At 41.1% G+C, this 17,600-nt stretch overlaps 1 protein-coding gene across 1 annotated transcript in view; it reads right to left on the bottom strand.

Annotated features, from left to right (window-relative positions):
- PLCE1 (phospholipase C epsilon 1) overlaps nucleotides 1-17,600 on the bottom strand; it is a 465,913-nt gene that overhangs the window by 76,658 nt on the left and 371,655 nt on the right. Inside the window, 4 exon segments of the mRNA XM_068255587.1 lie at nucleotides 8,922-9,051; nucleotides 10,998-11,156; nucleotides 11,747-11,863; nucleotides 17,278-17,385. Coding sequence (XP_068111688.1) covers nucleotides 8,922-9,051; nucleotides 10,998-11,156; nucleotides 11,747-11,863; nucleotides 17,278-17,385 — 514 coding nt within the window.

Here is a 17,600-nt window from a genome sequence, read left to right as displayed (position 1 = left end):
TTGACATAAATGGATGAATCCTGCCACCTGACACTATTTTTTTTCCAGATGTAGGTGGCTCTATTGGTCATTGCCAAGGCCTGTTTAAGGGGCCCCAGGGCAAACTTAAAGGATACCCGAGGTGATATGTGACATGATGAGATAGACATGTGTATGTAATGTGTCTGACACACAAATAACTATGCTGTGTTCCTTTTTTCTTTCTCTGCCTGAAAGAGTTAAAAATCAGGTATGTAAGTGGCAGTTCCTGTCAGGACTGGGTCAGACTACAGTGTGACTCTCACCGATAAGAAATTACAACTATAAAACACTTTCCTACCAGAAAATGGCTTCTGAGATCAGGAAAGAGATAAAAAGGATCAATAGTTGATAGATTTTAGCTCTGGCATACTTCAATGAATGTGTCATTGAGCAAAAACAATAAAACAGTAAAAACGTAAAAAAAAGTAGATTTAAATATAAAATAAAACTGTGGAATATCTTAAAAAGTCATTTTTAGGATAAGGAGGATAGATACAATTGTTTATTTCATTAGTTTATTTTCACCTTTGGTGTTCTTTTAAGCGGGGGCCCCTTCCCGTGCATCAAAATTAATCCCTCACTTGTTCTGGCAGGCGGTGGCTGCACCATCCGTGCACTCTTCAGCTATGATCCGATGCGTATTACATGTAAACACACCGGATAGAGAAGAGGCAGACAGCGTGGCTAAGAAAGCAGTCACCGGCCCCCGGGACAGGTGAGGGATTAATGTGGCTACACGAGGAAGCCACGGGGACCAGTGGGGGGGAGACAACATGGCAAGGTCCGGCAGTGCAGGGGTACCTGAAACAGTCGGGGGACCTGGGGCAATTGTCCCCTTTGCCTCTATGGCAGTGCCAGCCCTGGTCGTTGCATAACCTACTGAAATGCCCTACATCCATAGCACCCCTAACACAGGGGACAGTAGAGTGAAAATGACATCAGCACCCCCACATACAGCAAATCTATGCTGGTAAATTTTCCTCCCCCTGGATACTTCTGCAGCCATCTCCTATAACCCTCATTAATAACTGTCCCATACACTATGTGAGTGTAAAAATAACAGAACATTAAAAGTACCACTACAGTGAAAAAAGTAAGCAGTTAAAATCTTTCAGAACTGTCTGGTTTTGGACTAGTCTATGCCATCATGGGGAATTCTCAGGGTTTTTTTTCCCCCTGAATGACAGTTGCTCAGTCCAGCTGCCAAAATAGTGTCTAAGTGAGTAGGGAGGCTGGCTGGCATCTTACTATTTTGGCAGTTGGACTGAGCCACTGCCATTCAGGGAATGCTTTTGGAATCAAAGAAAACTCTGAGAATATCCCAGGAGAAAGACTAGTCCAAATCCTGACAATTCTATGCCATTTAAACTGCTTACTTATTTTTGCTATAGTGGTCCTTTAACCTAGTATGTAGGATAGTGACTGTTAAAATGGTTAAAAACCTTTTGTAGAAAGATTTGAAATTAACATATACCAAAAAACCTAAGGAGGTATCTCAGGTTTCTAAAAACAAACACTCAAGAGATACCAAGAGCCTACAGCATTGCAATATGCCAAGGCAAGGGTAATATTTATTTATTGTATTTATAAAGCGCCAACATATTACGCAGCGCTGGACATTAGTTTAGGTTACAGACAATATTTAGGGGTGACATACAGCAAAATGGCAATACAAGAATACAAGAAAGACCAGATCATGCAGCACAGTATGAGTACAAGGTAATGCTTAGTCAGTCACTGGAGGGGAGCATGGAGATTAGGCAAGTTAGGTTCACTCAGATGCATAGCATGGCTTCACAGTAATGGAGGTGCATGATCAGGTAGGACACAAAAGGAGGAGGACCCTGCCCAAAGGCTTACAATCTAGAGGGAGAGGTAAGGACACAAAAGGTAGGGGACCAAAGTTTAGCTGTGGGTTTAGAGCACTTGTGAGGGGTAGTAGGCCAGAGTGAAAAGGTGAGTTTTGAGGGCTTTCTTGAAGATGTTGAAGGAGGGGGCTGCCTTAACGTGTGGAGGTAGGGAGTTCCATAGTGTTGGAGCAGCTCTTGAGAAGTCCTGGAGGCGTGCATGGGACTGGGTTATGCGGGGGACGGTTAGGCAAAGTTCATTGGAAGAGCGGAGTGAGCGGCTAGGTGTGTACCTCTGAGTAAGATCGGAAATGTAGGTTGGACAGGTTTTGTGGACAGATTTGTAGGTCAGACACAGTATCTTGAATCTGATTCTGGACTGGATAGGAAGTCAGTGGAGGGATTCAAGGAGGGGATCCGCCGTGGTGGAGCGATGGGAGCAGTGGATAATTCTGGCTGCCGCATTCATGATGGACTGCAGTGGGGCTGTTCGGGTCATAGGGAGACAAGACAGCAGGGCATTGCAGTAGTCAAGGCGGGAAATTATGAGGGCATGGATGAGGAGTTTGGTGGTGGCAGAGGTCAGGAAAGGGCGAATCATACAGATGTTGCGAAGGTGGAAGTTGTAGGACTTTGTGAGGTTTTGGATGTGGGGAGTGAAGGAGAGTGCGGAGTCCAGGGTGACACCCAGACAGCGGGCTTGAGAGGTAGGGCGAATGGTAGTGTGGTTAACAGTGACATGCACATCTGGGAGGTTCGTGGATGGCCGGGGTGGGAAGATCATAAATTCCGTTTTGTCTAGATTTAGTTTCAGGAACCTAGCGGACATCCAGGAGGAGATGGCTGATAGGCAGGAGGAGACCTTGTCCATGGTAGTGGTGGATATGTCAGGGGCGTGGAGGTAGATCTGGGTGTCATCTGCATACAGATGATAGTTAAAACCCATGGAGGAGATAACCTTGCCAATGGAGGATGTGTATAGGGTGAACAGTAGGGGGCCAAGGACCAAACCTTGGGGGACTCCCACCGAGAGGTGGTTGGGGGTGGACGAGGACTCATTGAAGGCGGTCGTGAAGGAGCGGTTGGAGAGGTAGGATGAAAGCCAGGACAGGGCGAGATCGTGAATGCCCATGGACTGGAGGGACTGGAGGAGTAGGGGATGATCTACTGTGTGAAAAGCAATACCAGGTAATGGTAGGAGAGAAGGTACTCACAAACCCAAGTGACTACCAGCAACCACCCAACACGCATTTGGGCAAATCCTGTCCCTATTTAGGAGTCCTCCTAACTTAATGTGGTCACTCTCCAGGAGAAATTTTATGACGAGGGGTGTGGTTAGTGGGTGAAAGAGGGCCCCCAAAATATTAAAAATAAAAATGTGTTTAAAAGGAATGGCAAGTGTTAGCTTACCTACAGTATATGTAAAATAAATGAGCAGTAGGTTAATGGGGAAACAAAATTTCAAATAAGAATCATGTATATTAAACTTAGTTTCTTCTATTGGCCAACTGTCCATTTATTCTACAGAAAAGTAAGCCAACACTTAACGTTTCATTATATATTTATGGTCTTACAGTGGCGACTCTTTTTCCCACTTGTATACCCCCAAAATATTATGAAGACACAAATCAGAGATACCAATAGGAACAAACTCACAATGTATCTGGTGATTTTTTAATTACTTATAGAGAGCGCAGATCTTCTTGAGCACATCCTAAAACGATTCATCTTTATGATTTAACAAATGTGGTCCCTATATTTTAGGCTGAACCACATTAGTTCTATTTTTTAACTGACCCATGGATGAAATTTTGGCAACTTTTAACCCCTTAACTGTTGTCTTGAGCCCCTCCATACCATGTTTTTAGAGCAAAGCATAGTGTTCGGACTGTAAGGACATCAAATATCAATCATTAGATCTAGGAATTTTCAAACAAAATAAGATATGTTATGTCTAAACCTACCTTTGCAGCTACCACTGGGACTAAAACTATTTGGTTCCCTTTTCCATGGTAGTACCAAGTTGTAGTTATAGTTTCATTTCACTAGCTTTATCTTGTCTAAATTTTATTATAGTGTATTTATTTATTTTACCATTACTGCAAGTGTGTTCGTTTTGGAAGGCCATTCCCAGTACAAACAGATGTTGGGTTCTGGGGGTTTCAGGGACCTTCCAGAGGAGATAGGAAAAAGCACAGAGACACACCAAGAGCCCCTTATGGTGTAGTACAGGGCTGGGCAAACTTTGAGCGGCCTGGACCGCATTCCTAAAACTCTAACCCCCCCCCCCCTCCCTTCCTGCAGAGTCGCGAGCGGGCGGTAACTGGGGAGACTTAAAACTCACCTGATCGCCGTCAAGCATCGCGTCTTAATGGCGTTACATTACATGATGTTGGGATGTGCAAGAGTGTTACACGTTGGCAGCCAGCGTGTAATATGCTGGTTCGTCCTGCTGGGTCGTAGTTTGCCCAGGGCTGGTGAAGTAGGTTAAGATAACTTCTTAAATAAGTACATTAAGTCTGTAGAATGAAACTGACAAACGTGGGTTGCACCACTCTCAATCACAGTGTAATAGCCAGTGAGGAAAAACGGTCCTCACTCGGGCTCTTGGGTCCTTCAGCTGGATGGGTCGTTCTGCCAAAAATATTGTAAAAAGTTTAAAGAAAAACTTAAAAAGTTTAAAAACTCAAAACAGACCGCCCCCCAGTGTAATAGGGAGCTGCTGAATTAGTAAAGTAGGGTGGAGGAGGCGCCCCATAATTCTCGTACAGTAGTAACCAATAAATAATAAAAAGAAAACTTACCTCCTTTTTACTATTTGGCGGTACAAATAAGCTGTTTGGCTATTTGCCAATCAGTATTTTCTGCTCCATAGACAGAAGAAAAAGGAGGATGGGTGGAAGTGAGCTGCAGAGATGGTGTATACCAAAAGCCAACAGACACTGTTTGCCACCTGTACACACTGGCAAAAGGTGTCTGAAACAATGTCACACTATCCTTTCCAGTGACCTAAATTGCAATTCTATTTTGGCCTTTGAGTGATATGTATCAACAAAAAGAGCTTTATGAAAGCTCTAGATAAGATTATGCCAAAGAGTTGCATATAGCAAACTGAAATGTGGACACGATATTAGAGAAATCCCACCAAGGACTACATAGCAAGCTCTGAAGCCCAAATGTTGGGCTTAATGGGTTATTACGTCAAACAGTCCCAATGGCTATTCATTATTTTTGCTAAAATTCTGCAAAAAAAATAAAAAATAAAAATGGATTAATGGTTAATGATTAGTGTTGGCCTGTAAAACAATAGTTGCATATCCAACATTTGACAACAAAGACTTTTCAGTCGATGGTTCACTAACATATGTCTACATCGTTCCCATGCATTAGGCACCAAAAGCTTCAACTGCAATTCAGCCACAAACATAAGTAAACACAACAGAAAGACACAATAAAAAAAAAACTAAAAGCCCAGAAAACCATGATACTCTTACACTATGACTAAGGAGCGAATGTAGCTCCGATACGCGTGAGCCGATATGTCTGTCCAGAATAGTTTTCAATTAATGATTGGACTTACATCATCTACCAGTGGAGTGGACTCCCTTTTTGCTTATACTTTTACACCACTTAATCACAACAGGTAAGTAGTAATGCTCTTCTGAGTAGCTACCTACTCATAGCTACTTGGAATCGATAAAAGTTAATTACAGCACCTGTGGGGGCGGGTGAGGGAAGGTTAACTTACCCATGCTGCCGTCTGTTCAAAAGCGCTCCAGTCGCGTCCAACGATGCACTCCAAGTCGCGTTCCAGTCACTACCACACTTCCTCCTTCAACCCGGAAGGAGGAAGCGTGGTAGTGATGTGGAACTCAACTTGGAACGCAATGTGAGACGTGACTGGAACGCTTTCGATCAGACGGCAGCATGAGTAAGTTAACCCTCTCTCACCCTCCCCCACAGGTGCTGTACTTAACTTTTCGATTCCGAGTAGCTACGAGAAGGTAGTTACTCGGAAGAGCATGCCTACAGGCAAGTCCAAGATAACAAACACAAGTGAAATCGCACTAAAGTAGCAAATGTCATCACTTACACCATTTGCACAACTGAATACAAACTAGCTGCATTCCTTTTACATTTAGGAAGAACATCATAGGAGCATTAATAACATCCACAGAACTGCACAAGCAAACAGTTTTAACTGCCATTCACAATTACGTGGTCACAGCTGTAAAACATCCACTGTTAGTGCTCCCTAAAGATGGATTGGGGAAACACTATCTGTGCAATTATTAGTATTCCAAGGTGCAAAATCTGTTCCCCAGTTTAGTGCTGCACACTCTGCATATACACACTCTAGGCAAGGGTGCATCCTCCCTGTGGTGGAGGGAGGTAGAAGATACTACATTTTCCAAGCTGCAGTGTGAAGCAAAACACGTGAAAAAGGTGCTACAGCCTAACAAATAAATGTTGCTTTACACATGTAGCGTAGACACATGGCTCAGGGTGCCTTTCTGTGAACAGACAGCCTAATTAACAGGAGATGAGCTGTACAAATCCATGCAGTTAGAACATCCATCCAAATGGCTTTTACCTTCCTGACTGTTAGGCGCAGGGGAAGCATTAAGGACATCGGCTACAGGAAAAGAGTCAAACAAGGAATCAGAAAAAGGAAACGTTGAATAAATAGGCAACACAAGTCATTATGATTCAGTAATTGACAGAATTAAGAAAACATCATGTTTAAAAGCGGTTATCGGTTACAGATGTACATTTACAGAACAATGATTCTGAACTACGATGAGGGAATAGGAGCTGTGGCTCATGCAGTGTCATTAGTTTATTAGTACTGAAAGGTATAATGTGTTTGTCTTGTTCTCTCTAAAAGTCAGCTGCAGATCCAGAAATCAGGTGCGACTATCACTACTAAAGGGATTAGGAAAACCTAATTCTTATTCAGTCATCACACATAATTATAAATAACACATTAGCCATTTAATTTCATTTAAAGGAAACAAACACAGGAGCAATATAGCAATGACTGAGTAAAGGAACATACATGGGAGACTCGAAAAATTAGAATATCATGCAAAAGTCCATTTATTTCAGTAATTCATTTTAAAATTACTAATATATGAACTAGACCTGTTACATGCAAAGCAAGAGGTTTCAAAAATTTGTTGGTTATAATTTTGAGGATTATGGCGTACGGCTTATGAAAAGCCCAAAATCAAACTCTCGGACCATTAGAATATTGGGAAAATGTTTAATATTCTAGGCTCAAAGTGTCAAACTCTAATCAGCTAATTTATCCAAAACACCTACGAAGGGCTCCCATTTCATATATTAGTTTCACCTTTTAAGTTAAATTACTGAAATAAATGGACTTTTGAACGATATTCTATTTTCTGAGTTTCACCTGTACAGACGCAAGCCATTTGTCGACTAAAACGATTGTTCGTACTCATTTCATTTGACATTTGCTGCCAGTTAGTGGCCCATTCATGCACGTTTTGGCTTGGCCAAGGGGCATGAACCGTCCAATAGAAGAGGAACGAGAGGCAGTATATGGACAAAAATATTTGGTTCCGCCGAAAGTATGTTCCCAACACCTAAAGGACAACTGTAGCAAGAGGTATGCGGAAGCTGCCATATTTATTTCCTTTTAAGCAATACCAGTTGCCTGGCTGTCCTGCTCATCCTCTACCTCTAATACATTTAGCTGTAGACCCTGAACAAGCATGAAACAGATCAGGCGTTTCTGACATTATTGTCAGATCTGACAAGATTAGATGCATGCTTGATATTGGTGTTATTCAAAAACGACTGCAGCCAAATAGATCAGCAGGAAAGCCAGGCAACTGGTATTGTTTAACAGGAAATAAATTTGGCAGCCTACACAGACCTCTCGCTACAGTTGTCCTTTAACGGGACACTGGAAATGGGGGGTATCTTTACAAGCATCCAACTGACAGTCAAATTAGTTTAATGTCTCTTCTTACCTCTATACATAGAATATCAATATGCTAGCACATATTATAGAGGTATTAAACTAATAAGAATTATATTAAAAAAAAAAAAATGTACCTTGAAAATATATACCGGTATACCGGTAATCTGTTTTACAGTCTAAATAAAGCATGATTTTAGCCTGCCTTATATCTATTTGATTACCAGCACTGCTAGTGCCTATGCCAGGAATGAACCCCTGAGCATTTTTGGGGCATTTTCTTTTCCTGCAGCCCCAAAGATGCCCGTGGCTTCCTCCCTGAGTTTTATGATCTGCAGCTGCCTTTGTCTCTTGCATCAATCAGAAAGTTTGTCCGATTGATGCAAGAGATAGAGGCAGATGCAGATCATAAATTAAAACTAACAGAGGAAGCTGCGTGACTCTCCGGCATCTCAGGCAGCAGGAATAGAAAGAAATCTGCCCCATAATGCGCAGCGGTTGGTTCTTGGTTTAGGGTAGTAGCAGTCCTGGTAATCAAATGGGTATAAGGCAGGCTGAAATCATGCTTTATTTTGACTGTAAAATGTATAATATGTATTTTTAAGAGCCCTTATTTAGTTTCAATATGATTTTTAATCCCGCTTTAAGCTATGTCACGTAAGATTTTCAGGACCCGAAACAACAGTTTGTGATCATTGTTGGTGATAATCTACCATGAGTACAGTTTTGTCCAAAGGTTGGCAGCCAACTTTTTAGTGATTCACCCAGATAAACAACACTTGGCGGACCATCGTCATGGTTCCCACTGTGAGCAGAAGCAGACTCCCTCCTGCCCTCTATAGAACCGGATAGGCTGCCAAACAGCTTGTCTCTACAATGGTCATTGAGAAACGGTTATGCAAAGTGATCATGAAACAACATTTTGTTGACATATAGATCTATACATTGCCTATATAGCTACTGATATATATATATAAAACAAACAAAAAACTATATAAATGGTGAAAGATGGACTCATGAAGAACTCATATTGTTTTCTTTGGAGACACAATTTAAGCAGATTGCTGGGAAATGAGCATTTATATGTAAATAAAGCTCCATACCATCCGAGAGGGATTCATAGTCATAATCGTAATCATCTTCCTCATCGTCTTCCTCCTCATTGTTGGCGCTGGTGGGCAGCACCTGGCTACCGTTGCTGGCCTGTGCCTGCATACTGGCGAGCTGATGAGCCTACAGGGAAATAGAGGACAGTAATGAGGGCGACAATTTTCCATACTGTACAGAAAAGGGGTCACAGGGGTTTTCTTTTTACCAGTAAGGCTTATAGAGATGAAGGATGCTGTTCTATGATCATTTATTGTCCGATAATGTAAAACTCAATCCAACAACTTGTCCATCACATGGCAGACATCATATTCAGCAATGGACAAAAGCCCAAAATACATTCACATCACATTAAAAATATGTAAAGTTATGTTAAAACAAAGCACACTCCATGCATTTCTTTCTTTACAGATGTGGCCATATCCATAGTTTAACTTCAGTCTATAAAAATAAGGGTTAATTAAAAATGAACACTGCAATTAATCAATCATCAAAAACATTAGCGGATATGCCATTACCTTATATGGGAAAAAAAAAAGTATGAACAAACTTAAAGGACAACTGAAGTGAGAGGTATATGGAGGTTGCCCAATTTATTTATTTAATTTTAAGTAATACAACAGTTGCCTGTTCTATTTGGCTACAATAGTGTCTGAATCGCACCAGAAACAAGCATGCAGATAATTTTGTCAGATCTGACAATAATGTCCGAAACACTGGATCTACATATGCTTATTCAGGGTCTGTGGCTAAAAGTATGAGAGACAGAGGATCAGCAGGATAGTTAGGCAACTGGTATTGCTTGAAGAGACACTGAAGCGAAAACAAATTATGATATAATGATTTGTATGTGTAGTACACCTAAGAAAAAAAGCATTAGCAGCAGAGACACAAGTCTAATATTGTTTCCAGTAAAGGAAGAGCTAAGAAACTCCAGTTATCTATGCAAATTAGCCATTGAGCTCCACGACTTACAAAGTCACAGAGAACTCTTCCAGACACTTGAGATAATAAGCTTTAAAAGAAAATTTATCTTTTTTCCCTCTGCAGGGAAGATTTTACAGAGCAGGCTAGTGAACTTTTGAACCCATTTTTCAGCTATGGTGTTAATAATTAACATATGTGGACAATAAAAAAAGGAAATTAATATGGATTCAGACTCTCTTTAAACATATGATAAGTCAGAGTGGCCATTTTAAGGGGAAGCCTACAACATGCAAGGTAGGAGCAAGGAAAGCAGAAAGAAATGAAGTGGGGTAAGGATAGGGTAAAGGGAGACAACTAGTAAGAGTAGATTGACAATCATTTAAACTGCTTTATCCATGGGGGGGGGGGGGGGATACACCACGGGTGATGTGCGTGTGGAAGGCCCATGTATGCAGAGCGCTCTGCGGAGTGTGCTTAAGCATGTATAGCTACATCTCCTCACCCCGGCTTGCTTCCTCTCATGCAGCTTTCTGAACTCCCTGCTAAAGCTTCATTGCTCAATGCTATCACATCACCATGAGTCTGGAGCTCCAGTGGCCAGTTCAGAAGCCTCATGGGACATTAGAGGAAGCAAGCTAGATGAGGATAGGTAGCTATATATGTGAAAGCACACTCATATGCCACAAATCCGTGCTTTGCATGGGTGGTGATAGTACCACATGGGGAAAGAGGGGGGCTGGGGGTGTCAGCCAATCGGTGGGTCATAGCTTTTGGCTTATTTTCTAGGCCAAAAGTGTATGTGTGGGCGGCGTGTTGGCGTATGTGCGCATTTCTTCCACAAGCACAATCTGCAATTATGTTTCATTGCACAACGGAATAAAATATGTAAATGGTGTATGATTTTTGTTATTATTGCCCAAATCAATCAATATTGTTAAAAAGAGGATCAAATATCTGTTGGGAGGAAAAAAATAAACAATCCATTTGGCGTACACTTTTCACATGACTGTATGACAGCTTTGGCTGTTTGGGCACACACTAAAGCTATAGGGCTGCAGTGGGAGTTTGGTGACCAAATGTCCTTCCTGAATGCGTAATCAGCGTCACTTGGAGAAACAGCCATACACACCAAGTCACATTCTAACCTTCTGCTTCAGAATATCCACCGGAGTCTGGTGTGCCTTCAGCTTCTTGTTTTTCAGCAGCACTTTTCTCCTCAATTGCCAGGGAGACGGAAGCATGGGGTCGTCCGAGAAGTCGCTCTCAAACAGGAACTTTGTCACCAACTTTTCACCAAACACCGACTAGAGGAGTAAAACACGACTTAAAGTCAGACCACATGATTTCTTAAATAAAAGCAAGTTACAGAGAATCTGTAAAAAATAAAAAGTTCCCCTGGGGGGTACTCACCTCGGGAGGGGGAAGCCTCAGGGTCCCAATGAGGCTTCCCCCCTTACCCTGTAGCTACAGGCAGTCCAGCGCTGGCCCCACCGGAAGTGGCCCAGAATCCTCCCTTGCCAAGCACGGATTTATTTACCTTTCCTGGCTTCAGCGTGGGCGCCGTTGCGGCTCTCCGCAAGGAGATAGGCGAAAATAGCCGATCTCCGCCGGGTCCGCTCTACTGCGCAGGCAACTTGCGCCTGCGCAGTACAGCAGCCTGACAGCGATCGGCTATTTCCGCCTATCTCCGAGCAGAGAGCCGATACTGTGCCGGACCCGGGAAGGTAAATATTTACATACCTGCTGTTCGGGGAGCTTTATCGCCGCCGCCGTGAGACCGAGGAGGAAGGGGGAAGCCTCCAGATCCTATTGAGGCTTCAGAGTACCCCCCAGGGGAGGATTTTTTCGTTACGGGTTTTCTTTAAAGAACAAATACAGGAACTGTTCTGCTCACCTTAAAAATGTCCGCCATCTTGCGCTGCTGGGGTAAGGAGCAATGGTTCTCTATGGAGAGTACGACTGGCATTTCAGAGTTAATGAAGGCATTGCGGTCGATGGCTTCTATTACATCCTGTTAAAAAAAAAAAACATCCAAATCAGTTTTTCAGAAACAAAATGATATAATAAAAACTAAAAATCATTTTCTTCTCTTACAAGTTATAAATCATTAAAGGTTGCTTAGCCATGAAGTGGATCAGTCTGTCTGAAATGCACATAGCGGCACGCTCATTCTGTGGTATGTAAATCCTCGCTGGCAGAAGATTATCATCTTTCTAATATTCTTTTGTGTGATCAAATGAGATACGTGTCTCCCTGTTTTGTGTTTGATTTGCAATAAGATCTGCACACAATGCTACTCATATTTGCTTATTATGCGAAGAATGCTTTACTTCCTGTTTTCTAGGTTTGCACTACTAAGGCTGGCTATAGACGTCAACTTCTGGATTTAGTAAATCATTAAGGCCCTTTCCCACTAGAGGTGATTTGATCAAAATCGCAAAACATTAGCGATTTTTAAATCGCTAGGTTGCTAATTTAACACAGGAGTTGTGGATAGATTCGATTTTATGCAAAGCGCAATTGAGCCATTTTGAGAGCGTTTGTGTAATGCAAATTTATTGCATATCAAAAATCGCAAACTGCATAAAAAAATTAGTGAAAAATCGCATTTATGATTTGCAAATGCTACTGGAAAAGAGCCCTTAAAGAGACACTGAAGCAAAAAAAATTATGATATAATGAATTGGTTGTGTAATACGGATAATAACTAGAACATTAGTAGCAAAGAAAATATTCTCATTTTTATTTTCAGTTATACAGCTTTTTTTTTTATAATGTTGCATCATTCTCTAATATTTGCAGTTCACACACTACTCAGCATTCTAAATGATTTTACAGAGCAGGCTGGTGAACTTTTGTACTATCCTCTGCAGGAAAAAAAAAAACAATACAATGACTGACACTTGAGGTAATAAGCTTCAGAAGACAGAGCTCTCTGTAACTTCGTGGAGCTCAATGGCTCTTTTGCATAGGTAACAACCGGAGTTTCTTAAGGAAACACTGAAGTAAAAAAAAAAAAAATCTGATATAATGATTTGCATGTGTAGTACAGCTAAGAAATAAAGCATTAGGAGCAGAGGCATAAGTCATTTAATGTTGGAGTTAAGAAACTCCAGTTATCTATGCAAATTGCCATTGAGCTCTGCGACTTTCAAAGTCCCAGAGAGCTCTGTGTTCTGAAGGCTGCTATCTTAACTGTATTGTCTTTTCTTTTGCAGAGAACAATTCAGGACAGGTCAAAAGTTCATTGCCTGTTCTGTAAAAAAAACATTTAGAATTGCAACTAATGTTCTAGCAATTATCCATACTACACAACTAATTCATTATATCATTTTTTTTTTTTTTTGCTTCAGTGTCTCTTTAACTCTTCCTGTACTGGAAGCAATATTAGACTTATGTCTCTACTCCTAATGTTCTAGTTCTTAGCTGTACTACACATACCAATCATTATATCATAATTTTTTTTCCGCTTCAGTGTCTCTCTAAGAAACTACGATTGGCTTAAACTAAGTGCACCCACGATGGATTGGGAACAAAAAAAGAAAAATAGATATTTATCTAGGTAGATGTAAGCTTCTGGATCCAGCAGAGACTTGCCGTATCCTCCTGGCCCCCACCATTGTTGCACACCCGCTCCTCCAAAACATGTCCGACAAGAGCTTGTGGGATATGTTATCGTAGCTGCACTTCCAGGGTGTGTGAGTTGTACTGTGCCTGCTCGAATACAGGCACGCCTGTACAGTAAGGCAGAACTGTTTGTGCGCAGTGGCCATGCTCATGCACAAAGAGGAGCACAGCCAGGACCTTCCAGATGGTCTCTGCAAGCAGCTACAGGGATGAGTAGGACATGGGGAGCCTCCAAAAACATGCACAATTTGATATCAGGGTACCCCGATATATCCCTTTTGCTTCAGGTTCCCTTTAAAGCCTATTGAAAGAGGGTTTAGAGGCCCTCTTGTGGCAAACAAATCTCAGTTGGGAGGAGGTAGTGAATGGAGTGCCTCCACAGAAAAAAAGAAAATAATTGTTTGGAAGAAACAATCATTGGTTAATGGTCATACGGTTGTTGATTCAAGAAACGGATGGTCAACTGTAACAATCTATACAGACCAAAATATCCTCTCTAGGGTTACCTACCTGCTCCTCTCCCACACTGCAAGTTTACCAATCCCGAAACTAATCAGCAACAAGTACAGCCATAGATCTCTAGGGTTTGATTCACAAAGGTTACTTATTTTTCACCTTAACCAGTTCACCCCCAAGGGTTTTTACCCTAACGGACCAGAGCAATTTTCACCTGTCAGTGCTCCTCCTTTTTATTCCCTAATAACTTTATTACTACTTATCACAAGAAAATGATCTATACCTCGTTTTTTTCGCCACCAATTAGGCTTTCTGTGGGTAGTACATTTTTTTCACCTGTCAGTGCTCCTCCTTTTTATTCCCTAATAACTTTATTACTACTTATCACAAGAAAATGATCTATACCTCGTTTTTTTCGCCACCAATTAGGATTTCTGTATGTAGTACATTTTGCTAAGAATCTTTTTATTCTGAATGCATTTTATGGAAAAAATACAGAAATAATGGAAAAAAAAGCATTATTTCTCAGTTTTTAGCCATTATAGTTTTAAAATTAAACATTCTCCTCTGGATAAAACAAACACTTTTTATTTGCCCAGTTGTCCCGATTATTAAACCGTTTAAATTATGTCCCTATCACAATGTATGGCGACAATATATTATTTTAAAATATAGGTGTTTTTTTCTGGGTTTTTTTTGTTTTCTTTGTTTTAGCCATAATTTAAAACTCCTAAGTAATAAAATAAATTTTCCCTCAGTCAACTATTTATTTATCGATTTTAAGGTGATTTTTTTTTTTTATACAAGTGTTTTGTTTTTTTAGGGGGGGGGGGGGGGGGGGGTGGAAGTGTAATGTATTTATTTTATTAATATTGTGTATTTTACATAGTATGTTTGTGCTTGTGTGTAATATACTTTCTGGCCACAAGATGGCGCTAGTGAACACTCTCCCGTTAAGGAAGTGATCACTTTTTTTTTTTTTTTACACTTTATTAAACTTAAACAGTTTCCTGTTTTATGAATGGAGGTGGCCGCTGTTCGAGGTCACGTCCATTCACTTCAGGCATTGCGATTGGGTAGAGGACTCTTCCCCAATCACTTAACAAGGGATCCCGGCGGAAACGGCGGCGGAAGCGTCGCGGACACGTGCGGAGCGGCGGCGGCAATGCGTGACGTATTAAAACGTCATGTTGCCGTTAATAGGCTAAAGCATGACGTTTTAATACGTTAAATTGTCATTAAATGGTTAAAGGGAAGGTTCAAGCAAAATAAAAAAATAAGTTTCACTTACCTGGGGCTTCTACCAGCCCCATGCAGCCATCCTGTGCCCTCGTAGTCACTCACTGCTGCTCCGGTCCCCCGCTGGCGCTTGCCGACCTCGGAGGTCAGCAGGATGCATTGCGTACATTTTTACGCATTCCCGCTAGTGCAGGAACATTAACAGATACAATTTTACACGTTAGTGGTTCAATGCGTACATTTTTACGCATTGAACCAGTAATACGTACAAAATGTATGTGTTAATGTTCCCGCACTAGCGGGAATGCGTAAAAATGTAAGCAATGCGTCCCGCCGACTTCCGAGGGCGGCAAGCTGCCAGCGGGGGACCGGAGCAGCAGTGAGTGACTACGAGGGCACAGGATGGCTGCATGGGGCTGGTAGAAGCCCCAGGTAAGTAAAACTCATTTTTTTATTTTGCTTGGAGATTCCCTTTAACTGTAAGGAGTGCTAATGCATGAGATAAACGAATAAGGAGAGATAATTCATGAGGTAAATAGATAAGGAGAGCTAAACCATGAGTTATGTCAAATAAGGAGAGTTAAACCATGAGCTACGTCAAATAAGGAAAGCTAAACCATGAGTTATGTTAAATAAGGAGAGCTAAACCATGAGTTATGTCAAATAAGGAAAGCTAAACCATGAGTTATGTCAAATAAGGAGAGCTAAACCATGAGTTATGTTAAATAAGGAGAGCTAAACCATGAGTTATATTAAATAAGGAGAGCTAAACCATGAGTTATGTTAAATAAGGAGAGCTAAACCATGAGTTAAGTTAGATAAGGAGAGATAAATTGTGAGTTAATAAATAAGGTGAGATAATTTAATTGAAAAGCTGTGTGAATCAGGCCCTAGGTGACTAATGTTTCATCACAGCAGTTACTAATCAAAGAGGCAAAGTGACCAAAGGAACAGCCACATAACTAGAGAGAATCTAAAAGAAAGAATACAGGCAGTCCCCTACTTACTCAAATTATGTTTCAGAGACACAAACAAAGTTGTCTTTGTGTGCAAAATATACAATACTTTTTTTAAATATATATTTTTGTTGGTGAATGTTACAAATAATGTATAAGTGGTTATGTTGTTTCAAACACTTTAAAAGCATGTGGAAAAAAAAACAAAAAACAGTTTATACTATATGTCCAAATCTAGAGTTGTCTGAAAGTAAATCATGTATCCACTTTTCACGGTGTTAAACACAATCTCATGGAACCTACCGGTATTTGTAAGTAAGGAACTGCCTGTGCCTGAAAACTGATGCACACTGAAAATACACTAACGTTCAGCGCTACATAATATGTTGATGCTTAATAAATACAATAAATAAATGTATAAACTTAGCTAAATTTGCAATACTGTTAGGATTAGAGACTGTTTCCACTAAGGCCAAATCTGCGGTGTTTCCCCGCAGAGGAGTTGTCGGGGAAACACTGCCTATACTTTTGCTGTCCAAATTGCACTGCGGATCAATCAAACAAACGCGAAAGCCTATAGCCACACATTGGCATGGTTAAAGCGGATCCAAGATGAAAACGACATGAAAAACTAACTATACCAAGTAACTTGTCTATATATCATATATTAAAGTTTAGATAGTTTACACAGCAAAACTAGCTGCAAACAGTTTCAACAGTTTATGATTATTCATTCCTCTGAAACAATAAGAGCAACCATGTTCTGTTTGTCACATTACACACAGGCAAGCTGCTGTGCATCTCCACCCCTCAGCCTGTGAACACTTCACTCCCCTCTGCCTCTGAAATCTCTGGCTAGTAACCTCCTCCTCCTGCCCAGACTGAGCTCCCATAAGCCCTTGCTACTAAGGCTTAGAGTGCCAAGGCACTCTAAAGAAACTGTGGGCGAGGCTTGTTTATTTTATAGGGAATTAAAGTATGAAAACAAAACAAAAAAAGTAGATGGCTTGAGGAATGCCCTATAAATTATATGAAAGGAACACAATTATGCAATGAGTAAAAGTTTATCTGGGATTCGAACCGGGGACCCAGCGCTGCAAGGCGAGAGTGCTAACCACTAGGATGTACTGTCACATGACAAACTTACTTTAAAAGGAATTTTGGTTGTTAGCGTGTGTCCATGGTATATAATGGGCATGCCGTCATCTCCATCCCAGCAGTCCAGTTCCACACTTCTGCAGCCTTGCAAAAGAACCTGAAATAGCAATTACATTTTGGTGAAATACACTGGAGGCCATCTGACGCTTGTTATAAGCAAGTGTTGTATTCTGCAAACACACTTTCATAGTAGTTTCTTATCTCCGGCTTCGCGATATCGTTGGCATTTCTGAACAGTGTTTCCTGTGGGAGATTTTAAATTTAGAAGAATAGGTCAGGGCAGTCTGTGTCAAAACAATATTCTAAGAGGAG

Source organism: Hyperolius riggenbachi, chromosome 10 (assembly GCF_040937935.1).
Source record: "Hyperolius riggenbachi isolate aHypRig1 chromosome 10, aHypRig1.pri, whole genome shotgun sequence".
In the NCBI taxonomy this organism is placed as follows: Eukaryota; Metazoa; Chordata; class Amphibia; order Anura; family Hyperoliidae; genus Hyperolius; species Hyperolius riggenbachi.
Note: the sequence above shows the minus strand (reverse complement) of the source record. Positions and strands in the feature narration are given on the sequence as shown.